This window comes from Beta vulgaris, chromosome 4, assembly GCF_026745355.1.
Source record: "Beta vulgaris subsp. vulgaris cultivar EL10 chromosome 4, EL10.2, whole genome shotgun sequence".
In the NCBI taxonomy this organism is placed as follows: domain Eukaryota; kingdom Viridiplantae; phylum Streptophyta; class Magnoliopsida; order Caryophyllales; family Amaranthaceae; genus Beta; species Beta vulgaris.
This window is the reverse complement of record NC_079205.1, coordinates 8,391,315-8,419,018: the sequence shown is the minus strand read 5'-3', so window position 1 is coordinate 8,419,018 and position 27,704 is coordinate 8,391,315. Positions and strand designations below refer to the sequence as shown.

The 27,704-nt window shown below is 32.6% G+C and overlaps 2 protein-coding genes and 1 pseudogene across 2 annotated transcripts; 2 read left to right on the top strand and 1 right to left on the bottom strand.

Annotated features, from left to right (window-relative positions):
- Positions 1–796: 796 nt before the first annotated feature.
- LOC125496458 (uncharacterized) lies at positions 797–1,258 on the top strand. Its single transcript, XM_048641918.1, has one exon. The coding sequence runs from the start codon at positions 797–799 to the stop codon at positions 1,256–1,258; it is 462 nt and encodes a 153-aa protein (XP_048497875.1).
- Positions 1,259–9,491: 8,233 nt separating this feature from the next.
- On the top strand, positions 9,492–10,330 carry LOC125496324 (uncharacterized). The gene has a single exon (XM_048641819.2). It carries the CDS (start codon positions 9,658–9,660, stop codon positions 10,165–10,167), a length of 510 nt encoding a protein of 169 aa, XP_048497776.1. The 5' UTR covers positions 9,492–9,657; the 3' UTR covers positions 10,168–10,330.
- Positions 10,331–10,820: 490 nt separating this feature from the next.
- LOC104907257 (uncharacterized) lies at positions 10,821–12,710 on the bottom strand (annotated as a pseudogene).
- Between the last annotated feature and the right edge of the window lie 14,994 nt (positions 12,711–27,704).

The following is a 27,704-nucleotide window of genomic DNA, read 5'->3' as shown; positions in this document are numbered from 1 at the left end:
AGTCGTCCCGAATTTTTGATGTTTCATTTAAATCAGTCTTTCTTGGAAAAAGGGCTTCTGATCGGGGAGGTTATGGGAGGTAAGAAAATGGAAACAGAAAACAAAGAAAGATGGAAAAAAAAGACAACTAATAAATGTATGAGTTATGACTTATTAAAAATGGAAAAAGAATAGAAATGAAAAGGTATTAGGCTTGCGGATAGCCTAGCAAATTAAAATCAGCTAAGGATATAGCTATTGGTTTGAATGTTTTATGTCTTCCGAGTACTCCCTGTTTCGTACCAACTACTAAGATACTTTATGATGAGTAATTTCTACTCGCTATGGAAGAAACTTGAAACTTGGAAGTTCCACTCACTCTGGTGATCTAATTTAATGCAAGCATCAGTTTAATTTTTTTTTTCTCAGAGTCGGCCCGAATTTTTGATGTTTCTTTAAATCAGTCTTTCGTGGAAAAAGGGCTTCTGATCGGGGAGAACTAAGGTCGGATACACGCTGAATTGTCATCCCTCGATACAACATTTATTAAGAGTTATGGGAGGTAAGAAAATGGAAACAGAAAACCAAGAAAGATGGAAAAAAAAGACAACTAATAAATGTATGAGTTATGACTTATTAAAAATGGGGCGTTATGGCCAAAATGAAACCAAAAAAAAAGAATAAAAATCAGTGTCATTCAAAATCTATGCTATAAATTGTGGAACCAAATTCACAAAAATAACAATCTCCAAGTGAAAAAATTCACAAAATGTCAAAATTGATGGGGTCATCTCTAGTATTCGTAGTCATTATACTAATGGTAACCATCAACCTGTGCCCATTGCAAGCAGACCCAATTTCTATGGAAGTAAATCACAATGTCACGGTAGCCGAATCCGACATAACGTATGCTCCATCTCCTTCTAGAGACCCAGCATTGGCAATTTGTGCGTCGAGAATAACGTTAGACTGCGGCGTCGAGATTATTAGAAACGACGAATTCTTTACAGTTCATTTGGGGGATAAATGTTGTAGGCAGCTCATACGGATGGGTAAGACATGTAACGATTTGATTGTTCATGATCTGCTCTCTGATTTCGCTAAGTTTAAGAAACGATCTACTGAAATGCATCAAAGGAGTGATTATCTTTGGAACAAGTGCCTCAACGTCGGCACTTCCAATTCCTATACCGAGCAGAAATGGCTTTCAGGGTTTTTGGAGACTGGAAAGATAATAATCGATGTGGGGAATACAGTTGCAAAAATGCTACATGGTTAAAACTTAAAACTAGCTTTAATTTTTCTATACCGTACCGTACAGATGATATACAGAGTTCTAATCTATAATATGTATGAGAAATTAACTAAATAAAGCTACTTCTAAGATCCGTCCTAATTAAATATTTTATGAGAATCATTTTTTATGTTGTAGCAAATGATTCGATCTCAGGCTATATATAGTATGTACGTACTCATGTATAAATTATGTTGCCATTAAACATTCACTGTTTAATCCTTATCACTTACTCTTCCCAACTTATTATCAGGATATGGTATCACATGCTCAACTAGTGCTTCACTTTTAAACTTGTTTATGTTTATGTTTTTTTTTTTTCCGAGGAAAACGTATGTTGTTTCTTTCAAAAATAAATAAATTAAACTAGTCACGGAAAGAAATTAACCTAGTCATAATAAGGCTAATTCTCTTTTTAATATTGGACTTACCATTATCTAATTTTAATTTTAAAATAGGCGATCTTTTACAAGACAAACTCTTGTTTTTTTGATTTCATAACTCTGCATTCACTTTTTTGCGGACCAATAGAAACATGTATGGCTACTAATAACGATTACTATGCCTTTATACAAATCATTAGTATTTGATGATATAGGCATTATCTGAGTTAAGCTAAAACTAAAGACCTCAACTTTGCCAAAAGATAGGGTTAAGGACTTCAACTTTGAAAAGGTACGGTTAAGGACCTAAAACTAATTTTTGTTACATTATGCTTAACACTGTTAATTTTAGGCATTTTAATGAATTAAAAAATTAAATAAAACAGCAAAAAAAAATAGTACCTATTTATTTTCTCTCTCCTTTCTCTTCCTCCCTCTTCAAAGTCACTTGATTTACAAATGATAAAAAAAATATTACTTCGCTATAATTGACACTAAAATAAAAACATGTACATTGAATATATATGTTATTCTATTTTCTCTTGCAAATTGAGATCATTTGGAAGAAAAATCACTTGATTTTCGACTACACCCACATTACCATTAGTTTCAGTCATGCCGGAAAACACACCCATATATAAGAATAATCATATAAAAATTAAGAATATAAAAGCTAAATCTATATATGTTTGAGAAATAGAACTTAAAAGTGTTATTTGTAAATAAAGAACACATATCCACGACATTCATTGTTTAATCCTTGTCACTTATTATTCCATGTATTAGTGTGTGTAGCAATTACCAACCATATGTCTATTTAAGCTATGATTATTCCCTAGTTTACCAAAAAAAAAAAAAAGAATTTTAAAAGGAAAAACACAAATCAAAAGAAACATCATCTGCCTATATATACTTCATAATCCCATAGGAAATACTTTTGAATGATTTTAAAATTGTATTTTACTATTATATATGGATTAAATAATATTTTCATATACCATCTTTAGTTTTTCAACATGCTTCTTATTTCTACCCGGCTACAAAATGAAACAACCAAAGTCTTCATATTAAAAAAATTTCTAGCCTCTTGAAAAGTCTAAAGTGTAATCCAAACTTGTCCGATTGCACTAGAGCGGAAAATATTTGGACTGGAATGGAATTCGAATTTTCAAGTCTAAACATTTTGGGACTGGATTTGGGTTCACCCCTTTGGAGCCCAACAAGTTCAACCCAACCCACAAAATATTTAAGCTTATAATATACGTACTGATAGTTGTTAGATGTTTGGCAATTAGTAGATATTTGTTAGCTGTTAGCTGATTATATTAGCTGATAGCTTATTGCATTAGCTGATAGCTTATTGTTAGCTGATAGCTGATTGTATTAGTTGATAGCTGATTGTATTAGATGATTTTACTAGCTAATTGTATTGATTGTTTGTATAAAGGTGTTTGGTAGATAGCTGATAGCTGCTTCTTAATTGGTAGTGTAAAATGATAAATAAGGACATTGCCATAATTTTCATTCTTGTGTATTTTGTTGTTTATAGATAATAATTTAAACCACATCTATACAATCCAATACTAATCCTTATTTTAAATAAGGCGGTATTTTAATTTCTTTCAACGAGTCATGTTCGTTTTTTTTCTTGTATGCTTCATATTTCTCGCCTCTATGTACTTGAACAAGAGTAGAATGGAGAAGCAACAAAACAACTGAGAACTAAAAGGTTTTAATTTGTGAAATATGTTAGGTTTAGGAATACCTAGGTAAGGGTAATAATTTTAGAGAACATTAGGACATAAGTGTAATTTTCCCTTTCATTCTCAAACCTCTAATAGGGATGACAATGGGCAGAGTCTGGGTAGGGTAAGGCTAGACCCATACCCATACCCTAATTTTTGGATGTAGACCCATACCCATAGGGTAAATTTTTTTAGGACCCGTACCCATACACGTAGGGTCCGATAGGGTCTAGGTAGGGTCTAGGGTCTAAAATGGGTCCAACACAAAAAAAATTCCCCGTACATTATCACATGTATATATAATCATTATGCACAATTTTATATACTAATTTTGCAATTAGCTTCTACTAGTTCTACACTTCTACTTCATTATATTATTTAAATAGTGAGAATTCCGAACATTACCTGGCTTGGCTATTCGGCTAACGATGATTGACTGGTCATTGATGGAGAGTGATCAGAGACAGAGAGTAGACCAAGAGAGTGAGAGTAGTGCGAGAGAGAGAGATGGTGAGTGTGATAGACGTGAGATTTGCGGCTAGTAAGTGAGGGAGGGTCAGCGTTTTAATTTATAGGAAGGGTCGAACCCAAAGAGAATGCGTTATTATATATCTTAAACTAATTGATTACTTATATAAATGACTATTATTATTTAAATATGTCGGGAAAGTTTGGATATCACTTAATTCTATACTAAAATTGTCGAACTAAAATATGAATATATATAAATTGGAGGAAATAAATTCGGTTTTAAAATATAACTAAGAAACTAATAGGAGACACATAACTTTCTACATATATTAGGTACAATCATGACTCATTCGACTAGCCTAGGGTAGATTGGTTAACTATATAATCCCTTGAAAGCGAGTAATTACTAGCTTTATCTTTCTGACTCGCTAAATCCCGTGAAAGAACAAAAATTTAATCCTAATCAAGCTAAATTAATCCAACCATGAAAGCATGTATCAAATTATCAACTTGACAGCATTAGAAACACCAACCAACTGAACTCAAACTTGCCAGTATGCTCTAACCAATTGAATTCAATTATTACACAAGATTCTAATAATTATAATTAGACCAGAAAGTTGCAACCATATTAAAACTACAATTAATCTAGCAATGGAAACATAAATAATTTAGGTGATCAAACTAAATTAATAAACATGAATCAAAAGCCAGATAATAAATCTTGTATAAATACCCAAAAGAAACTAATCGTTTATAACACAAAAAAAAAAACGTATAAACCCATATATCAAATAGTCAATTACATATTACTACTAGTGTAAAACTACTCTAAATTCGACATGTAAACAAAGAAAACAGATAAAAAAGAGTAGAGAAAACTCATTAGGGATGAATTTTCGGCCTGAAATATCGCCATCATCTCTGGCACATGCTCATCGCCGCTCTCGCCTTCCCACTTGCGCGTACTACCCCCTCCTTCGGCCTCTTCACTTCTGTATTTTTTTTTCCGCACATTTAAGTTGCTCTCGTGCTCTTAGAGTCTAAAAACCCCTTTTCTTTGTATTCCCCATGTTGTTTATTTCATTTGCAACATTGGGCTTAAGTTAACTCATCTTCTCACTTAATTATCCTTGTACCGCTACGTGTCTTCTAAACCAACAATAGGTTTCTTTTGTTTCTTTTCTTTATTTTCTTTTTATCCTCTCCTACACTCCTACTTCTTTCATTTTGTAATTGTATATGTATATGGGTTGCTTATCTATAATGTAATTTCGATCTAGTACACAGTTGACTTAGCTCTTGCATGCTTCTCCAAAGTTGTAGGTGTCGATCTCAGCTTTTCGTAGCTACTTGAATCGCCTCATTTTGACTCCGTATGAGTGAGATACGACCAAAATACTATACCAGTCCTGCAGTTTTAGTAATAATCGAATTTAGTGCATCTCTTCAAACTCTTAATTAAATAGAATATCATTAAATAACTAACATAGAAACAAATTTATATTTTAAACACTAAAAATAATTACCAAGTGTTAAATCGAAATATTCTAAAAGTATAATATTTAACTCATATAACTCAACAGACGACACTAAAAGTATAATATTTAATTCATATAACTCAACAGACGACACAAAAAGTATTATATTAGAGGGTAAAAATGTGTATGAATAGACACTTATCAAATTCCCCCACACTTATCTTTTGGTCGTCCTCGATCAAACTACCACTAAAAGTAAACTAAATGCAATTTACCAACTAAATGTAAGATCTAATCACTAGTAGAATAAAATGCTATTTGCTGCGGTTAAAAAGTGGCATATTGCTGCGGATTTGGGCGCGCAGCAATTAAGGGCGCAGCAATAGGTAATAATTATATTGCTGCGGTTTTAAACCGCAGCAATATCTACAAATATTGCTGCGGTTTTTACTCCAAACCGCAGCAATATTATTATGTATTATGGATTTAACAGAACGTATTGCTGCGGTTTTGGGCCAAAACCGCAGCAATATGTCAAACTATTGCTGCGGTTTTGGCCCAAAACCGCAGCAATAGGTCCTGGTAACCCAAAAAAAAAATTTTTTTTTTTTTTGCATTTTGCAATCACATTTGAAAGATTAAAATCAAGCAACAAATCCATCCACTATCCACCAAATTCATAAACGAACTGAAGATAAAATGACATATAAATCAGATTAATATATATAAATAAAAAAAGTAACTACATAAATAATACAAAAAATAAAATGAAAAAGCAAAAATAATAAAACAGTTACAACTAAATGACTAATAAAAATATAATAAGAACAATATTAAAAAAATAAAAAACTGAAAACAAAAAACCCTAAAACAAAAAATAATAAACTGAAAAATGAAAGTGAAATATAGCCCAGAGCAGCGATTCAACGTCCAGCGAGCAGCGAGAAGGAGGACGAACAACGACAAAGAGGACGAACAAAATCTTGCAAAAATAAACGTAAACAACTTTAAAATTAAAATCGTAAAACTCAAAGCAGAAAGGACAAAATATCGAAAAAAAACAAGAAATTGAATGTCAAAATCAGAGAAATACCTGAACGACAACGGCTTTCGAGAGGAACGACGAAGGTTCGCGAGGGCTTCGAAGGGTCGATCTGAAAGACGACCGAACGCGAGAGGAACGACGAAAGTTCGCGAGGCCTTCGAAGGGTCGATCTGAAAGACGCGAACGCGAGAGGAATGACGAAGGTTCGCGAGGGCTTCGAAGGTCGATCTGAAAGACGATCGAACGCAAGTTCTTCGACTGGTGAGGAAGAGGAAATCTCGATCAACGAGAAGAAATCTCGACGAAGCCACGAGCGCAAGGTCTTCGAAAAGAGAACGTCGACGAGGGCTTGCTGTCGACGAAAAGAGAACGTCGACGAGGGCTTGCTGTCGACGAAAAGAGAACGGCGACGAGGGCTTTGCTGTCGACGAAAAGAGAAGGCCACGAAGAGATCCGGCGAGGTTGAGAGGAGAGAGAGAGGTTGAGAGAAGGAGAGAGAGAGAGGGGATGAGAGGAGGAGAAACGGCGTGTGCTGTGTAGTGTGATAGAAATGAGAAAGAAAAACCCTAACTCATGACATGTAGGCTTTATATTTTTTTAAAAAAAAAAATTAATGATATTGCTGCGGTTTCTGATAAGAACCGCAGCAATATATTAAAGTTTTATTTTTTAATATTATTTTAAAATATTGCTGCGGTTTTTGATAAAAACCGCAGCAATATATCTAGTAAAATAGTCAACCTTTTTTCAAAAAAAATTCTGTTAATACTATATTGCTGCGGTTTTTTATAAAAACCGCAGCAATATTGTCAATTTCTATTTTTTTTTTTTTTTGCGTGTTATATTGCTGCGTATAGGTAAAACCGCAGCAATATCACCGCAGCAAATAGCATTTATTCTACTAGTGAATTCACCACCTCAAATTTCTTTATTGGAAATAACTAAATTAGATAAGTACAAAACAAGAAACTAGAACATTTTAAGCTAGTCACAAAACATTTAGAAATCGTTAGTAGTAATTCTATACTTTTGGCAATAAAAAATGTCATACTATCAAAACTCATAATACTTCATGGACAAATGGTTTTCTTTGCAACTCAAAGATAGCTAGCATGAGTTCACCCTTGTGAATACATCAAGTTCAATAGATAGACTCTCACAAATATAATTTAAATACTCTACTCTCATGTGTTTAGGGTTAAATAATATTCACTAAAACATGTAACCAAGTCGACTCTAAATGAAGTATTTTTATTTAAACTAGACTATCGTCTCAATTCTTCCACTTTAAGAGTGACAAAGATGCATAAAGATCAAAAGGGCTTGTAAAAGGTTATAATGTGGCTAAGGTTAAAGGGTAGGGATAATATTTAGGCATGTGGTGTTAAAAAACCAAGCTAAAGGGAGCAAAAAATATACATGACTTGTGCGATTTCAATCACAACAAACTCAATATATACAACAAACATCAAACTCCAACTCTTTTTTTTTATTTCATATTATTCATCATATCAACAACAAATAATAATGCAAATGTAACAATTCCTCATATAATCCATAGCATTTTCACCGTTCTATAATCTTCAAACACTTTTTTTTTTTTTAATATTCTTCTGTTTTTCTTCTCAGAACAATTTTTTTTAATGTCATAACCCCTTTTTTTTCCCAATTCTTTTCACAATATCATGACAAAAACTTACAATACAAACTCAACTTAATAACTCCCCTTAGCTAGACTTAGGCAAAATATGTAGGAGGCCGCAGGTTTGTAATGTATGGTTAATAAAGAAATAAGGACTTTAAGGCTCAAAAGGGCTAAAGAATGGAAAATATTATATGAAAGAAAATTTCTGAGGCGAAAAAAATGAAACGAACGCCAAAATCATTTCTTCAAAGCACTTGTCACAAAAGTCTTAAAGAGTACCAAGTCAAGTCTAAGAGCCACACTTCAATGAGGAACTATCACACAAGAAAAAAGTAAAGACTGGTTCACATGTGTCAGTCTAATAGACTCAGAAACTCACAAGTTTTGATCTATCTATCTAGCCAACTTATTTAAGAGAAGCAAGATCATTTTTCCAATTATATTATGAATCTCTCGAGTTCAACCATTCTTTTCCAATTATACAAACATTACAAAAATCTTTTATTTAAAAAAACATATTAGTTCCAAAAACAAGTTAGATTAGAGTTTCTTATCAAACTTACTAATAGAAATTCCTTAGGAAATTAAGAGGTGAAATTGCGGATAGCCTAGCAAACTAAAATCAGCTAAGGATATAGCTATTGGTTTCAATGTTTTATGTCTTTCAAGTACTCCCTGTTTTGTACCAACTACTAAGATACTTTATGATGAGTAATTTCTACTCGCTATGGAAGAAACTTGAAACCTGGAAGTTCCACTCACTCTGGTGATCTAATTTAATGCAAGCATCAATATAATTTTTTTTTTCTCGGAGTCGGCCTGAATTTTTGATGTTTCATTTAAATCAGTCTTTCTTGGAAAAAGGGCTTCTGATCGGGGAGGACTAAGGTCGGATCCAGACTGAATTGTCATCCCTCGATACAACATTTATTAAGAGTTATGGGAGGTAAGAGAATGGAAACAGAAAACAAAGAAAGATGGAAAAAAAAGACAATTAATAAATGTATGAGTTATGACTTATTAAAAATGGAAAAAGAATAGAAATGAAAAGGTATTAGGCTTGCGGATAGCCTAGCAAATTCAAATCAGCTAAGGATATAGCTATTAGTTTGAATGTTTTATGTCTTTCGAGTACTCCCTGTTTTGTACCAACTACTAAGATACTTTAATTTATGATGAGTAATTTCTACTCGCTATGGAAGAAACTTGAAACCTGGAAGTTCCACTGACTCTGGTGATATAATTTAATGCAAGCATCAGTTTATTTTTTTTTTCTCGGAGTCGTCCCGAATTTTTGATGTTTCATTTAAATCAGTTGAAAAAAGGGCTTCTGATCGGGGAGAACTAAGATCGGATCTAGACTGAATTGTCATCCCTCGATACAACATTTATTAAGAGTTATGGGAGGTAAGAAAATGGAAACAGAAAACCAAGAAAGATGGAAAAAAAAGACAACTAATAAATGTATGAGTTATGACTTATTAAAAATGGGGCGTTATGGCCAAAATGAAACCAGAAAAAAAAAAAAAAAAATCAGTGTCATTCAAAATCTATGCTATAAATTGTGGAACCAAATTCACAAAAATAACAATCTCCAAGTGAAAAAATTCAAAAATGTCAAAATTGATGGGGTCATCTCTAGTATTCGTAGTCATTATACTAATGGTAACCATCAACCTGTGCCCACTGCAAGCAGACCCAATTTCTATGGAAGTAAATCACAATGTCACGGTAGCCGAATCCGACATAACGTATGCTCCATCTCCTTCTAGAGACCCAGCATTGGCAATTTGTGCGTCGAGAATAACGTTAGACTGCGGCGTCGAGATTATTAGAAACGACGAATTCTTTACAGTTCATTTGGGGGATAAATGTTGTAGGCAGCTCATACGGATGGGTAAGACATGTAACGATTTGATTGTTCATGATCTGCTCTCTGATTTCGCTAAGTTTAAGAAACGATCTACTGAAATGCATCAAAGGAGTGATTATCTTTGGAACAAGTGCCTCAACGTCGGCACTTCCAATTCCTATACCGAGCAGAAATGGCTTTCAGGGTTTTTGGAGACTGGAAAGATAATAATCGATGTGGGGAATACAGTTGCAAAAATGCTACATGGTTAAAACTTAAAACTAGCTTTAATTTTTCTATACCGTACCGTACAGATGATATCCAGACTGCTAATCTATAATATGTATGAGAAATTAACTAAATAAAGCTACTTCTAAGATCCGTCCTAATTAAATATTTTATGAGAATCATTTTTTATGTTGTAGCAAATGATTCGATCTCAGGCTATATATGGTATGTACTCATGTATAAATTATGTTGCCATTAAACATTCACGGTTTAATCCTTATCACTTATTATTTTAAACTTCTTTATGTTTATATTTTTTTTTCCCGAGGAAAACGTATGTTTGTTTCTTCAAAAATGGATTAAACTAGTTACGGAAAGAAATTAACCTAGTCATAATTAGGCCGATTCTCTTTTTAATATTGGATTTACCATTATCTAATTTTAATTTTAAAATAGGCGATCTTTTACAAGACAAACTCTTGTTTTTTTGATTTCATAACTCTGCATTCACTTTTTTGCGGACCAATAGAAACATGTATGGCTACTAATAACGCTTACTATGCCTTTATACAAATTACTGGAAGGGATTTGCTTAATGAGATAAAATTTCCAATGAAACGAATAGTAGACAACAAAATTTCTAATGAAAGAATAAGTAAAAGTTATAATAACAAAAATTACAAAAATGAGTATGAAGTTATATATTTTGGAACACTTCCTTATAAAGAACATTTGTAGTTGTTTTGCACACATTATTCTCTTTAACACAAATAAGAATTATAAGTCCTTTTTTGCTCGTGACTCGGGAAATAGCGACATATAACTGACCATGACTGAAAACAGGCCTTGGTAAATCCAACCTGACATGCGACAATGATTGTCCTTGACTTTTGTTTATTGTCGTGGCAAAACACACAGTTAAAGGAAATTGCCGTCTTTGAAATCTGATAGGAAATTTTGTTGAGTCAGACGGTGTTAGTGTCATTCGTGGGATGAATACCTTGTCACCAACATCGCTCCCCGAAATCACAGTAGCTTCGATCACTCAATTGCCTAAATGCTTCACTACCAGCCTCGTGCCATTACACAATCCAGATGTCTGATCAATATTACGAAGCAACATGATCGGTGCACCAACTTTTAACTTAATACTATGATTTGGCAGGCCCGAACACTTTATTGTGTCTAAGAATTCGGTAGAATATATATCATGAGCCCCTAAGTTCCCTTCATCTTTACTAATTGCATCACAACTCAAGTAAAATTCCTCATCACTTGGATTTGTGGAAACACATGATCATTTTACCTTCTGAACTATTCATTAGTTGGAGCTAGAATTGCTCTTTTCTTGGAAGTATTTGGCTTCCCAAAGGTGATCAGTGAGTGAAGGGTATGTGTTGTCGACAATTGATGATATGGGGTCATCTCCACCGTCTATAAAAATATCTTTAGTGATTTCAATATCGACTTCTCCATCATTGGGTCCTCCAGCTCTGCCATCACCAACGCTCAGTATCCATTCTGAGAAGTCCCTTATTTCATTAGCATAGACGAAGAAGAACATGATTGAAGTCTCATATTGCGTGTAAGCTTAAAAACCTTACATGAATACCATAGAAACGAAGAGTTAGGTCGCAATACTATGTCTTGCCTTGTACCCTTGGGTATAACAGGCAAAATCTATCTTAAATCACCACCAAATAGAGATGTAAATGGATCGGGTTCGGGGCGGGTGGAGCGTCACCCGCATCCACCCACTCCACCCGATCCATCCATCACCCACATCCATCTCCACCTGAATCCATCCATCCATTTGTAACCGGGTTAAACGGATGGATCGGGTGATTAACGGATGAAATCAAATAGTATTAGGAGAAGAAAGAAAAATTACTAACAAGTAGAGATGTAAATGGATCGGGTTCGGGTCGGGTGGAGCGTCACCCGCATCCATCAGCCGCTTCCACCCACTCCACCCGCTCCATCCATCATCCGCATCCATCTCCACCCAAATCCACCCATCCATTTGTAACCGGGTTAAACGGATGGATCGGGTGATTAACGGGTGAAATCAAATAGTAGTAGGAGAAGAAAGAAAAATTGCTAACAAGAACCAATAATCCATTTATATAATTCTACTTACTATGTAAAATCGTCCTCAAACTAACCCTAATCCACATTATTAACATTTATATACTTAATAAAGTTGTAAAAATGAAAAAGCCCAAAATTAAAAAAAAATTATATATTTTTTTACTTTAAACGGGTGGTGGATCGGGTGGTAAACGGATGATGGGTCAGGTGATGGATGAAAAAATATCACCCGAACCCGACCCGCATCCGTCACCCGATTATCCGTCACCCGACTATCATCCGTTTAAACCGGGTTTTTCACCCACTTAATAAACCGGGTGGAGCTAGCGGATGGTCGAGTGATCCACTGGATATTGCCATCTCTACCACCAAACACAACAACTTTACCTCCAAATGATCGATGCAAATTATCTCGATCAACAACTTGCATAGACTTCACAAGGTAATTGGTGAGGTGGTCAATCAAGCCCAATCTGGGTTCATCCCAGGGAGACATATTACAAACAATATTATATTAGCTACAGAGCTAATCAGAGGTTATGGGAGAACTCAAATTTCTCCTAGATGTGTAATCAAGGTGGATATTAGAAAAGCCTATGATTCTGTGGAGTGGTCTTTCCTTGAGACCATGTTATGGGAGTTAGGCTTTCCTCACAAGTGCATTAGGTGGATAATGGCTAGTATTAAAATTGTTTCATACTCATTGTTAATCAATGGTATTCCCACTAAGGCTTTTAAAGCAAAAAAAGGATTGAGACAGGGAGACCCTTTCTCATCTTTTCTGTTTGAAATTTGCATGGATTACTTGAGTAGGTGCTTGGGGAGACTCAAGTTAAATCCTGACTTCAATTTTCACCCTAAGTGTGAAAAAATTCATCTTACTTATTTAATGTTTGCAGATGATGTACTCTTATTTGCTAGAGCTGATATGAGTTCCATTGTTAAAATCATGAATGTTTTGCAAGCTTTCTCTCAAGCTTCAGGCCTTTCTGCTAGTATAGAGAAAAGTAGTATATATGTGGCAGGAGTTTCACAAGCAAAAGCTGCAAACTTGGGTGATATTGTTCAATTGCTAGTAGGAGTGCTCCCATTCAAATATCTGTGAGTTCCTTTAACTTCTAGAAAATTAAACTTTGCTCAATGTAGACCTTTTATTGAGAAAATAACTGAGAGAGCACAAAGCTAGATGGCTCACCTTCTCTCTTATGCTGGAAGATTACAATTGATCAGAACCATATTGAGTAGTATGCAAAACTACTGGGGACATATATTTCCTCTCTCAAAAAAAAGTAATTAAGGCTGTTGAGAGAATATGTTGCAGATTCTTATGAACAGGTGCTGTCAATCCTTCTAATAAAGCTCTTGTGGCCTGGGCTCAGTTCTATAAGCCAAAGAAAGCTGGAGGTTGGAATATGATAGTATGCAGTTATGGAACAAGGCAGCTATTTCGAAGCTCTTGTGGGCTCTGGCCTTCAAGTCTGATAAATTGTGGGTGAGATGGGTAAATGCATACTATATCAAAAGGGGGTCTATAAATAGTGTTACTATCACTAGTAACACTTATTGGCTTCTAGGAACATAATAGATAGCAGAGAACTATTGAATAATCTGAGAGGCTAGGATGATGTGGTTAGGCAGGGTCAATATAGCATTAAAGTTGTGTATAGCATGCTTCCGGGCAATGCAGAGACAGTTGAATGGAGGAGGCTTATAAGTAACAACAAGGCTACTCCAAAAAGCAAATTCATATTGTGGCTTACATTCCAAAATAGGCTATATACCACTGATAGATTGATTCACTGGAACATTCAATGCAACAGAACCTGTTACCTGTGTGAGAGAGATTTGGAATCAGCTAGCCACTTATTCTTCCAATGCGAGTATGCTGATAATGTTTGGAGACCATTGCTTCAATTATTAGGGATAAATAGACATGGTCAGGGGTTTCAAGTGGAAAGTCAAATTGCAGCTTCAAAGGCTCACAGTAGGAGCAGAAAATCAAGACTATATGTCAATTTGTTCACAGAGGCAGTATACATGATATGGCTCAATTGTAACAAGAAATTGTTTAGTGGAGTTTGTTTGCCATCACCACATGTAGTCAAAGAAATTGTATTCAAAGTAGCTGGGAGAAGTGATACTAGAGATAGGGAATTGTTACTATTCTAGTTTTTTTGACTTATTTTGTTCCTCTCTTATTGAGTTGAATTAAAAGTATTGTAGCTTGGTGTGTATCTCTTTTTTTTGGTAGCCAATAGAAATTTTGAATTGCCGAAAAAAAAAATCATAAAATCATAATTTTAAATAGTATTCTCAATTTACACAATGTATATATTCGGCTAAAAATGGGAGGCCAAAAAATCACGCTATCTATCTATATAAGGCAGACAATCCGACTAAAATTACTTTGCAAATTGAAATTTTGCGTTATTAACTTTGATTACAATAGCATAAAGTTTGAATCATTTGAAATTCCTTTTAGTTTATTAGTGACTCCGATAACGTTAATCTAATAAGTATTCGAATTCATTTTGGTCTAATAGTACCTTATTTCCTATTTAACCTAACACTTTTCTTTTTAGCCATTTCTTTTGAATCTACACATTGGTTTCTTTTTCATTTTTTAATCTAATAAGTAGTCCCAACATAAACCAGGTTTATATGCATCATCTCTCCATCAAACAAGTACACACCTCACATTATCACACCATCAAGGACCAAAGTAGATGAACAAAAGTACAAAACACAATAAAGTACTCTCAAACTTTCCCTCTCCTCTTTTCCTTTTTGCCCCTTCTTCTCCTTCTCATTATGACATTATTATGCAAAAAGCCAATCTTTTTTTAGTAACAAAAATTTAGTTCGAACAAAACCAGTTTTTAGAGTTACAAAAAATGAGTTTCTACTGATTTCTTTACATAACTAACAAGTTTTTTTACCTATACATAATGCACGGGAAGTTTTTGTTTAATGAGATTGTCATAGGGTATACATTAACTCATCCAAATACTAAATCATAAATTCTGATATCATAGATAAAAAATCAATCTTCATGTGCAAGTGTTAATACTGTAAGAGTTCGGGCTAGCTTTTGTAGTTATTGTCGTGGTGTATGCCAATTTTTTTTTTTAAAAAAAATATTGATTCAAAAAGTTATCACCCTGCCTACGTATTGCTTGTACGACCAATGGCACTTAGTTGTTCAACCGTTTTCACTCCCACTTCTTGTTGTCCCACTACAACTCCCTCTATTGTTGTCTTACACCGCTGCTACTACCTTGCACCAGACCACCACTACAATATACACTTCGTGAAGGTTTTGAAATAATTTGTCCGTTAATATACACTTTGATATGAAGAATCGTAAACAAATAATTTCTAAAAAAACAATTTCGATTAATATAAAGAATTAATATAGTCATGAAAGATTTGTTTTCAAAATTTTGTTGTCTATACGTAGTTTTTACTAATATGTATTAATAATAATACTATTAAAATTAATGCATTGGATACTCTGAAAGCAAGATGTTGCATTAATTGTGTAGCAGACCAAGTATTATTTACATAGAAATATCTACATACTAAACGTGTAAATCACAACTATTATTATGAAATAGAAAATTGTTAGTTACATAAAAACATGTATATATCAATATGTACCATAAGTATGTTCATTCTATTTTCGCCAGAAATTTTATTACTTTATGTTCAATATTTTTTCCCACTTGTTGTGCTTATCGAGCTAATTGAAAAACCTAATTATGAAATTTGTCTAGTCAATTTTTGATGTGTAAATGCTTTTATATCTACTATATATAGAGAGATTAAAATTTTAATTAGTATTCTCAATTTACAAAATGTATATATTCGGCTAAATATGGAAGGCCAAAAAATCACGCTATTTATCTATATAAGGCTGAAAATCCGACTAAAATTACTTTGCAAAATCGAAATTTTGTGTTATTAACTTTGATCACAATAGCATAAAGTTTGAATCATCTAATTAACGAGGCGGTGAAATTCCTTTTAGTTTATTAGTCATTCCGATAACGTTAATCTAATAAGTATTAAATTTATTTTAGTCTAATAGACCTTATTTCCTATTTAATATAACACTTTTCTTTTTATTAGCCATTTCTTTTGAATCTACCATTGGTTGCTTTTTCATTTTTTTATTGAAACTTGTCCCTTTTACTTTCTTCTCTTTCTTCATCCGTGTGACCCCCTTTCTAATTTTATAAACCACCTTAAATTTATCCCTCCACCTTTTTAGTTTTTCTCTCTCATTTTTAGACTTAATATGTGGTTCTCCTAAAGTAAAGTGATTAATTAAAAGGGAGCAAAGGTCACGAAATAGGTGCCGCTAAAACAAGTACGCAACTTTCTTTATTAACCCAAATTAATTTTTGCCTTATTGGATACATTTCATTATATTTTATGATAAAATTAATATTTTTGTGAGGAACATACTGAAAGATAGACCTCCTTTTAATTTTCCTTTTCTTTAAACTTAAATTTCAAGTATAGAGTATGGTAACATTAGTTAATTAGGTTTTAATTTTCAATTTTTTTAATCTTGAATAAAATTATATTGAGCCTTCAAATTTATATTACACGCGTGACAATAATCAAAATAGTAAAAAAAAACTTTATTATGCATTAATGCTCACCTAATATAGATGACTAAAACTTCAAATCTAAATTGTGGATGCTTAACATGTGGCAAAAATTTTATTGCTTTATAGTGTTATACAGATAAGTATTGCAAAAAAATTCAGAATAAGTTTGCTTACCTTTAGGGTTTTACCAATTTTAGCTTTTTCCTCTTCAAAAAGTGAGGAGATAATGCAAAACGTGGAATAGGAGCAATTTTTTTTAATGGGGAAGCAAATACGAAAGATAGTGATTTAGGAAGGTATTTCAAGATTTTAACAACAACGAAAATAATGGAATATGTAGTTCTTTTCTTTTTATTAATTGGGTAATTACTAATTCAAATTGCACGAGTTCTATTTGTGTGGGGAAGAAGTTCTTTTCACTGCAATCTGTAAATAATCTTATGTGTTTTATGTGTCAGCTATATGTAGTTTAACTCCAGCTGCACCTACATCATTGTGCACCCGGGTCTACCATCCAAGCTTTGCTTATTAATAAGTGGATATTAGATTTAAATTGATCTTAATAAGTTAAATATAGGAAAGAAAAATGTAGCTAACATACCTCTAATAAATCTCTTAATGTACTCATTATATATATCGAACCCATAATGAAATTTTTTTCCCATTAATTAGATGCGTAACATAATATATTTTGGGTGTAACATGCTACACCATAACTTACTGTGTAACAAAATCTCACACGTATATAACGACATAAGACTCTAACAAATGATGACATAACTATTCAAATAAGTTTCTTTTACAAAAAAAAATTGATTTTTTGATTGTTATATGCTATAATAGTTACACCCAATAATTTGTGAAAAGTATGTCAATTTTTAAGGACAAACCACTAATCACATAACCTTCTAAAAACAATCCAATGTTTCACGTACAATAAATCTATTTGCACCAAAATAGGAAAAGAAATATATATAATCAACAAGGAGAATAATTCGGATAAAAAATTTGAAAAAAGTATTTGAAAAGCTCTTCGTAGTGTAAGAGCGATACACTTGTAATTAATCTTTGGATCTAAATATTCAAAGAATGGAGAACTATTCCTTCTCTAAATTTGGAAGCTTTCTTTTTATAGAGAACTAATTATAGAACTATATCTTCTTTCTGATTTGAATCAAGAAAACTTCATACAATTATCAAGCTTTCTCATTTTAGCTCGAGTAAAAAAGAAAATAAAAGAGAGGAAAGAGTTTAAGGTAGACGATAACAAAATCAAATATACATAATTTTAATAATGAAAATTCTAAAGCTTTTAAATTATTTTTTATCACTAGTTCTTCTTTCTTCATTGCAGCAAGTACCTATCTTTGCTTACCCTAAGGTAAGTTCTCAATCTGGCCATCTTGGTTTCTTAATGATAAACATGATTTTATTAATCATAAATCATTTAGAAACAAAATTATTCTACTTAAATTAGTTGTCAACTTGTCACATTACTAATTTACTCCCTCCGTTTCCTAAAGATCTTCTCTCTTTTCGTTTAAGTGCGTTTTCAAAAGATCTTCGCTCTTTTACTTTATTCCTTATTTGGAATTTGTTTTCCCCTTTTTACCCTCTCATGTCCCTATCATATGGTCAACCATTACATTATTATTCAATTTTACTCCCTTTCTGTCTCCTACTTTAACCCCTTTTTATTTGTTTATTTATTTCAACCCCTCTCTCTCCTACTTTACCCACCCCACATCCCACACAACAGGATCCTCCTTGGTATCTGTAGGAACAGGAAGATCTTTAGAAAACGGAGGGAGTAAATTACGACTATGAAATCCATATCCCCCTAAAAAAAATGAAATCCATATAATAAGGCTAGTATATATTGAAAATGTTGATTGTAATTTTGTTGATATTTTTCATATGTAGCACTACATTATCTACTTAGGATCTCACCATGCGGAACCTCGTTTATCATCTAGTTCTGAAATTATTACAAACTCGCACCATGAATTGATTTCCTCAGTATTAAGGAGGTATGAGATAGAACTTCTTAAATATATTTTTTTATTACTTCTTTTATATGTTTTTATTACTTCTTTAATTTCTCTTTTTCTTAATGAGTACATTTATATTTATATTCATGAATCTATGTAACAGTGATTCTAATCCTTCCGAAAGGATGATATATTCTTATAACAAGATTTTTAATGGCTTCGCTGCAACTTTAAATGAAGAGGAGGCCAATGAACTTGCAGGTAAGACATATGATACAGATTAATATTAATGTTTTTGTTCAAATTTAGCTTTCTTAATTAGTTCACCACGCTCGCTCGCGTTTTGTTCTCATTTCTTGGTTAACATTAAAGTTTTATTAGGAATACTAGGTTTTGACCCGTGCAAAATGCACAGATTTTTTTATTTATAAATTTTATGATTTTATGATGTTTAATTTCTCTCAAAATCATAGGATGAATATTAGATCGTGATTTAAACTTTTTATAATCATATTAGGAATATTTTAAAACTGACTTATAACACGTGCGTTCAATGACTGATGTAGTTAATATTATCGTGCGACGTTGACTGAAAAAGTCTATGTTCTACCCATTGCTTCACATTGAGGATCAAATAAAATCACAATTCGCTCTATTATTGGGATTCAATCATGCAACCACTTCTTTTCCCACTTTCAGCCGTCCCTACTTTCCACAGTCTCTCTCACCCCCGGCCACTCTTTTGTTGTCTTGAGATCTTGTGATCTTTATCACAAATACTGGTAACTCTTGGTATGACTAACTAAACCCATGCAAATTACAAACCAAAAATGGAGATTTAAAACATAGCTAGAATTGTTATATTTATTTAATTGAACCTTTCTCCTGAATTTGACCAATATCATATTTAAATAAAATGGAGATTTATTCGAAAAATTGCTACATTCGATCAATTGAATCTTATGTTATTAAAGAAAAAAGTTCCCATTCAATACCAGATTTATTCGAAAAAAGTCCTCCAAAAAGTTTGACCACAGACTTATCAAACACACTTGATATTTTCGAAAATGGAGAAAAAATGAATTTGATTGTGTTTTTATCCATTGACGTTGGATGTTTGAGATTCAGATGTTATCTACATAAGTTTTTTATATGAAGATGATGATTCACTTTCTAGATGTTCAAATTGAGATGGAAAAAGACAGAATTTTTATGGCAGTGAAGACTGATAAGTAAGGGTTTGGAATTGATTTTGTTAAGATTATATATTCGGCTTCTAGATAGAAGTAAGATTATATATTCGGCTTCTAGATAGAAGTAAGATTATGTGCACCTCTCTTAGAATTTAAAGCTTGTAAGTTTCATACTATTTGACCCAGCATTTTTTTATTTATTTTGGAAAGTAAAATATAGAATAAATTGTATTGTCAATTATTTGTTACATGCACAATTCACCCTTTTTTTCATTTGTATTGTGAGTTTGTGATTAGCTCACTGACCCAGGTCAATAATACTTGTACCAAATGGACGGTAATATATAGAAATAAAAATCAATTTATATGTGGAAATATCTTTGAGATGAACACCTAGAAATTATAAGCTCTTAAATTTCATATGTATGGTAATATTATTTTTTTTTTACTTGTGATATGGTTGTTGTAAATAAACCGAACAAATATACTATATGACTTATAAACTTCACAAAGATACAACTACACTAAAATTATGGACAATAAATTTCACATAAGTTCTATATGTAATTTTAATCTTTAACCTTACATAGAGATGCCATACATTTACCAGTTAAGATATTTAGCATATTCCTAGCGAATTTTAAATATTACGATGTGATATTTTGTACAATGAAAGGGGTCCCCTTGTTATTATACTAAACTTTAAGACATCTCATGTTTGTTGTTACAATTAGGTTACCCTCCTTTAAGTTTTCCAAACGTCATGAGCCAAGTAAAAGTTAATTTTTGTTGAGACTTTGTTATCTTTCCTTATCTATTTATATATTGGCTAATCCATTTTTTAGTTGATAGTTTAATATTAGGTGTTAGTACATAAGATGTTTAGACTTTTGTGCAAGTATTAGTACATAAGATGTTTATTCTTTTGTGCAAGCTAAGTGTTAGTACATAAGATGTTTATTCTTTAATTTTATGCAAGATAAGTGTTAATACATAAGATGTTTATTTTTTGTGTTATACATGATGTGCTAATATCAATTTTTATTGATTTTATCATGGATCGTGTTTTGTATTGCTAATCACATTGTAACTCACTAATAATTATCATCGTTTTATGGGATACATCGTAGTCTTTGTAATATGACGGCCCACAATCTTATAGTTTGCAACGAACTTATAATTTTGATGGTGTGGATATGTGGTCAATGATCTTATAATTTGAACTTTTAAAAAAAACCTATAATACAACTTATTGTATGATTAATACGTCCCTTGGTAAACTTTAAGTTTAATATTATAATATGTTAAGACTTTTGTTTTTGGGTTTAAGAACAGAGTACAACATGTTCATTTAAATAGTTGTAATACCTTAAGTAGTACCTAAAATATCAGCTTCTTGCAATAAATTTATTTCTTAATTAGTGCCAAAATATATGATTAGTAACTCAAATACCGAATTTAGGGGATATGATTTTTTATTTAGTTTCTAAAATACCGTATTTAGGGGATATGATTTATTTAATTAGTGCCTAAAATATCGGATTTAGGAGATATATTTTTTTTGGCAGTTTTATGATGCATAATTAATTACTAATTAATAGCAATCGATTCCTAAAATTTAGTTGATTTACATTCCATAACAGAGAACTTTCTTAAATAGCTTTCCAACTATATGCCTAAAAAAAAGTAATGTATAACATAAATATTTAAAGACAAATACACGTGCGTGGCAAAAAATTGTAAAAGATATTATAAAGGATTGACACATCAGCAATTCAATTTGCTCTTGACACATAAACAAATCCTTATTGCTTTATAGTATTATATAGATTACAGATAGTAAAATGATGATAATAACTTTAGCAATATATTATTATCTTAGGAATACTTTCAATAAGTATATAATTAGTATTAGGAAACTATATTACTTTATTATCCGTAACATTCCTAATAAAGTTCAAGAGAAATTATTTACCATGCTTAATAGAGGTGTCCGAAAATACCCTAACCGAGTTACTTGATCCAAAAGAGGCACGATAAGGGTTAGGCAATAGGCCCCATTTTTATATTTATAGACTACTAGGGTACCCAAATTATTATTTTTATGTTACTTCAGTGCTCCCCACTTGGTCAATTATTCCTCAATTCTCATTAGGGGTGTGTTCGGCTGTGAGGAAAGTCTTTTTCAGGAAAATTATTTCCCTCTATTTGCTTTGGTGGGATCAAGCAAGGGAAATTATGGGTTAAACTTCATTGTCCAAGGGTAGAAAATTACTTTCCCTAGGGAGGCAAGGGAAGCCACACTTTCCCCACTCTATTAAACAATAACACAACATAAACACAGGATAATGAGTTCAAAGGAAAGTCAGCAACCAAACAAATTAAAGGAAAATTAAAATGATTGAGTTTTTCGCTAGATGTTGGAAATATTTTCTATCCAACCACACACCCTAGGTTTTTATTTTAATTAGCTTTCACACTCAACTTCTATTTCTTCAATAATTATTTTCGCTTTAATCTTCAATTATTCAAGAATGATTGGTTTTGTAACATAATGGATAAATTTGTTCAGCCAAAAATATGAGATTACTTACCTCAATTTTATGTTTTAGTGGTGTGGTTCATCACAAAGTGTCGATAAGAAATTGAAGATGCAAAATTGTTTTTTATTTTGACATCAGCTGAAACAAAATAACTAAGAGATAGGCAAAATAGTAGCTAGAGAAACTAAATGGAGAACTAAAGTTAAACCAATGTTGTGCGACAATATGTGCTTGTTAACCTCAAAGGAGGTTCTTGGAAGGTGTAGGATGGGCGACCGCATAAGGCCCTGGTACTAGAGGGCCCCCGAAATTTAGTACTTAACCTAGTACTACGAATATACTAGTTAAAAATAAAGTTGAGTAGTTGGTAAGATAACGGGTTTTTCATCAACCGGTATATAATTCGAATCTTGGTGAGTCTGTTTTGTGAAGAATATCGATTTTTTATCTTGACATTTTTTTTCTACCGTTCTTTTTTCCTAAATTCATTCGTCCCATCTTTGCAAATCTAAATTCTTTCCGATATATAAAAATTATAGTCTTATAAGGCATTGTTTGATTCATCTGAGTTACTAAATTACGAAAATCAAAATTTGACAATCTTTACTAATATATAACTAAAGATATTAATGATACATATTTTACATTGGCACACATGAAAAGAAGATATGGCAAATCCTTTTGGGGACGGAGGATATACTATAGAACTCTATTTAAAAAAAAAACATGACAATCCTATTTGGTATTATTCATGCTCCTGTAATGTTCCTCTTTTATATAGATGATGTATAATTTTTTTTAATGTTTGTAAAATTAAGTGAAGGTTTACCTAATACTTAAGAATGGGAAAGTGAATTCAATATGTTATTAAGAAACAATACTCTTTAAACCTTTTTCAAACACTATTATAATAAAGGGCAAAGAGAATAGGTTTTATAAAACATATTCGGAGCATACCATTTTTCTGCTAAGCGCTCTACAAAGTTTATAGAACTATAGATAGAATCCTTGTTTATGCTTAGTGGTAGAGAACAATTGTCTGGCATAAGCTCTCTCTATTCCTTTCCTGAAATTGGAAAAAAGAGTAAACAACAAGTGTCATGCTTAACCCTTCTGTTTTGCATTACAATAGAGAACATTTGCCTGAGACAATATGGCTTTTTCTTCTTCCCTTTTTCTTAAAAAAACACGCCTAAAATCACGTATTTCAACATTCCTTTAATTCAAGAAATTATCCCTTCAACTCTTCTCCAAAACCTATATGTCCATCAATTCCAACAATTACAAACCAGATGCACTCAACATATGATTTTCAATATACTCCATAAACTGGGAAAAAACATCAACGTCTGTGAACTGAATTCAGTAGATAATTGAGAAGTTGTAAGTCTTGTAACACTCTGACCCTAAATGGGCTTGATTTTATCTTCACTAATGCAAATCTAAGACCAACAATTATCCTCCGATACCAACACAAGTTCTTTTAATCTATAACTTTTCCTTAAGTACACCCTGATAAATTTCATAAAAGGTCACCCATCTGAAGACTACTCCCAGCCAAGCAGGCTTGACTTTGGAGTAATTTAGGAAATGCACTCTCTAAAAGAAATATATATTTTATTAGTATAAGTGGTCTGCTAAATGTCTTTTGAAACAATAATCATGAGGGATATTAAATACCCCACTTCAGGCAAGTAACGACCTCGTTTCACTTAGGACTTCACATGTTCGGCCCAACAACATGTGGTTAGCCCCAACCTGATCACTAATAACATATTCGACCACAACCAATTATATAGCTCCAGCATCCTCCTCGACTAGGCAACTAACCTTGGAGTCGAGTTTATCATTAACCAATGCGTATCTTGGGCCAACAAGTGTCCTACAAACAAAGACAAGTTCTTACGGCACATTTTGTCATCACTTTTGTGCATCATGATAAACATCCTCGGTTGTAATCCATCCTAAGACTACTCCTACCCAAGCGCAGTTAACTTTAGAGTAACTTAGAAAATGAGATTAGTAAAGAATGATGCATCTTGGTATTATAAGTAGCATGCTAAATTCATTTTAAACCAATCATGAGAGGTATTATAGAAGCAATTAGAGGAAAGAAACTCAAATAAACAATAAAATTTGAGAAATTTTGAAAAAAATCAATGTACATGACTTGAATATTATTATTATTATTATTATTATTATTATTATTATTATTATTATTATTATTATTATTATTATTATTATTATTATTATTATTATTATTATATATTATCATTATTATTATTATTATTATTATTATTATTATTATTATTATTATTATTATTATTATTATTATTATTATCATTATCATTATTATTATCATTATTATTACTAAATGTTATATATAATAGTAATAAAATAATAATACATAGTAATACTAGTAATACTAGTAATGCGTGGCATTAAATTTTCGTATAATTATAGATTTATGAGGGTATGAGGAAGAGGTGGTAACTCAGTGGAGTAACACCTCGAATTTTAGGACATTTTCCCAGGGTTCGAATCCTCATCCCAACAATATATTAGGGTATTCACTTGTGGTGGCAATGGGCCTTTAGACTTGTTATCTTTCGACTGTTTAACCTTGTACCCAACCTCTGTGTTAGTGTGCTCTACATGCTAGTAGCCTAGTAGGGGTTGGTATTCGGACTAATTATCTTTTCTAATAAATAAAATAATAGATTTGTGAGGATATGTATAATTTTACTTGGTGATTTTCTTGCAGAACAACCTAATGTTGCATCGATTTTCGAAAATAGAAATCTTAAGATGGCAACAACTCAATCACTGGATTTCTTGGGATTACATTATCCGCCGAAAGAGGCACCAGAATCCAAAGATTCGATATGGGAGAAAGCAAACTACGGAGATGGCATGATCATAGCAAATTTGGATACTGGCAAGTTTTTTTTTGCTTTGCCCTATTGGAACTGACAAGTTTTTTTTGGCTTTTTCTTACCCATCTTTTCATATTGAAAAAATTCAACAATAATTCGTTCATTTTGAAAGATCTATTGTTTATATCAAAGCGGTCCCAACTTTGTGCGAGTTTCTTCCCAAAACGATATTTCAAATAAGTTAACTTGCGAAATTGGTTATCAAATGAATATTCTGTGTTCAAATAACCTTTTTAGCAATTTAACTAAGCTAAAGAACCGTTTTGAGAGCATACTCCCAAAAAATTGAGACCACTTTAAGATAATTAAAAGTTGGTACCTTTAAAATTGAACACCAACCACAGTTTGGATCGGGAAGGTCAATTTTTCCTTCTATATTTGAGAGTACTACTAATGGAGAATATAGAACAATTTAATAGAAATAAATAAGTTACTAAAATGAATATTATTTGGGCATATTGTTTCTGGGTAACAATGATAGGAAATCACTTGGGGACTCGTATAAGGATATGTCAGCTGGGTACGTCCATATATTGGTTTGAAAAAGGATAAATACACACTGTTTGGTACCAAACAACATTGTAATGTTTTGTTTTGCCTTCTTTTGGCAACTAAAATTTTCGGATGTGCAAACACACACTTTGAATGTGCAAGTAGTAAGTTTTGGATGTGCAAGTTTAATTTTAAATGAGTACACATATTCTTTAGATGTGCAAACCTAATCATTGGATGTGTAAACACACATTATGGATGTCAAGCATGATTTTAGACGTGCAAATATAGTCTTGGATGTGCAATATGTTGTTTCCATGTAGAAATAGTCTTTACTTATGCAAACATACGTTTTGGATGTGTAAGCATACTTCTTGTATGTGCAAATCTGCAATCTAAATGTGAAATATAGGTTTTGCATGTGCAAATATGCATCTTGGATATGGGAACATAATTTATGGATGTGCAGACATTGTATTTAGATGTGCAAATATAGGTTTTAGATGTGAAAATAGTATTTCGGATGTGCAAGAATCACTACTTACTTCGATGTACACTTGTTAGGTGAATCAACAAAAGTAAAAAAAAAATGTCAAACTTGTTCGGTACTTAACAATTTGTTAAATAGGTGGATTCTATCAACTTCATAACAACAACTTAATAATGAAGAAATATATTTCACTTTACAATTAAAAAAGATTCAGAACAACCTGGAGTTTTTCGCGGGCTTTCGTTTTTCTCTCGGTGAGGGGTAAGACCAGTTTTACCTTCATCGTCGCCATGGCAAGAAGCTCGAAAGCAAAGGCGAAACAAAGTACACCATAAAACAAAGGAGGAGAGAAGCCTACTGAACCATCAGGATCCACTGTTGGTAGGAAAGAACGTCCAATTGCAGAAATTCATGGAGTTCAAGTTCTGGAAATGGAGACTCCAAGAAATGAGGTTTTGTCACCCCGGCGTTCGATTGAGGAATTACAGAGACAACAGAAGGATAAACATCAATTGTCGGAATGGTTGACAATTATGAAGGAGACTCAGAATCGATTGGAGAATGTAAGTATACCTCAATCTCGGAATTTACTTCTTGATTTTGAAAAAATTGATTCAGTTGATGGAACCAATGGAAATGTTGTTAATTCTTCAATTCCTGCAATTAAAATTGAATTTGAGGATATTAAAGATGAAGTGTTATACTGGGAGAATGCAATAGTGTGTTATGTAATAGGTTCCAATCCTCCTTTTCCTGTAATGGAGGGGTTCATAAGGCGAATTTGGGGAAAGAAGGGGATTGATAAGGTTGCTGCTTATGGGAAGGGATTGTTCATTGTGAGATTGAATACCATAGAACAACGCGATGAAATCTTGGCGGGAGGATTCCAATTTTTTGACAAAAAACCTGTAGTAATGAAAGCTTGGACATCGGATATGGATTTGACGAAGGAGGAGGTCAAGACCGTCCCTATTTGGATTCAGTTACATAATCTGGATTTGAAATACTGGGGGGAGAAGTGTCTGGCCAAGTTAACTGCAGGGATAGGCAAGTTTGTTAAACTGGATCAAGCCACCTTAAAGAAGGATAGATTGAATTATGCTAGAGTGATGATTGAGGTGCAAATAAATCAATCTTTCCCTGTGGAGATTAAGTTTGAAAATGAAAAAGGGATGAGTGTAGTCCAGAGTGTTCAGTATGAGTGGAAGCCTACAAGATGTGACAAT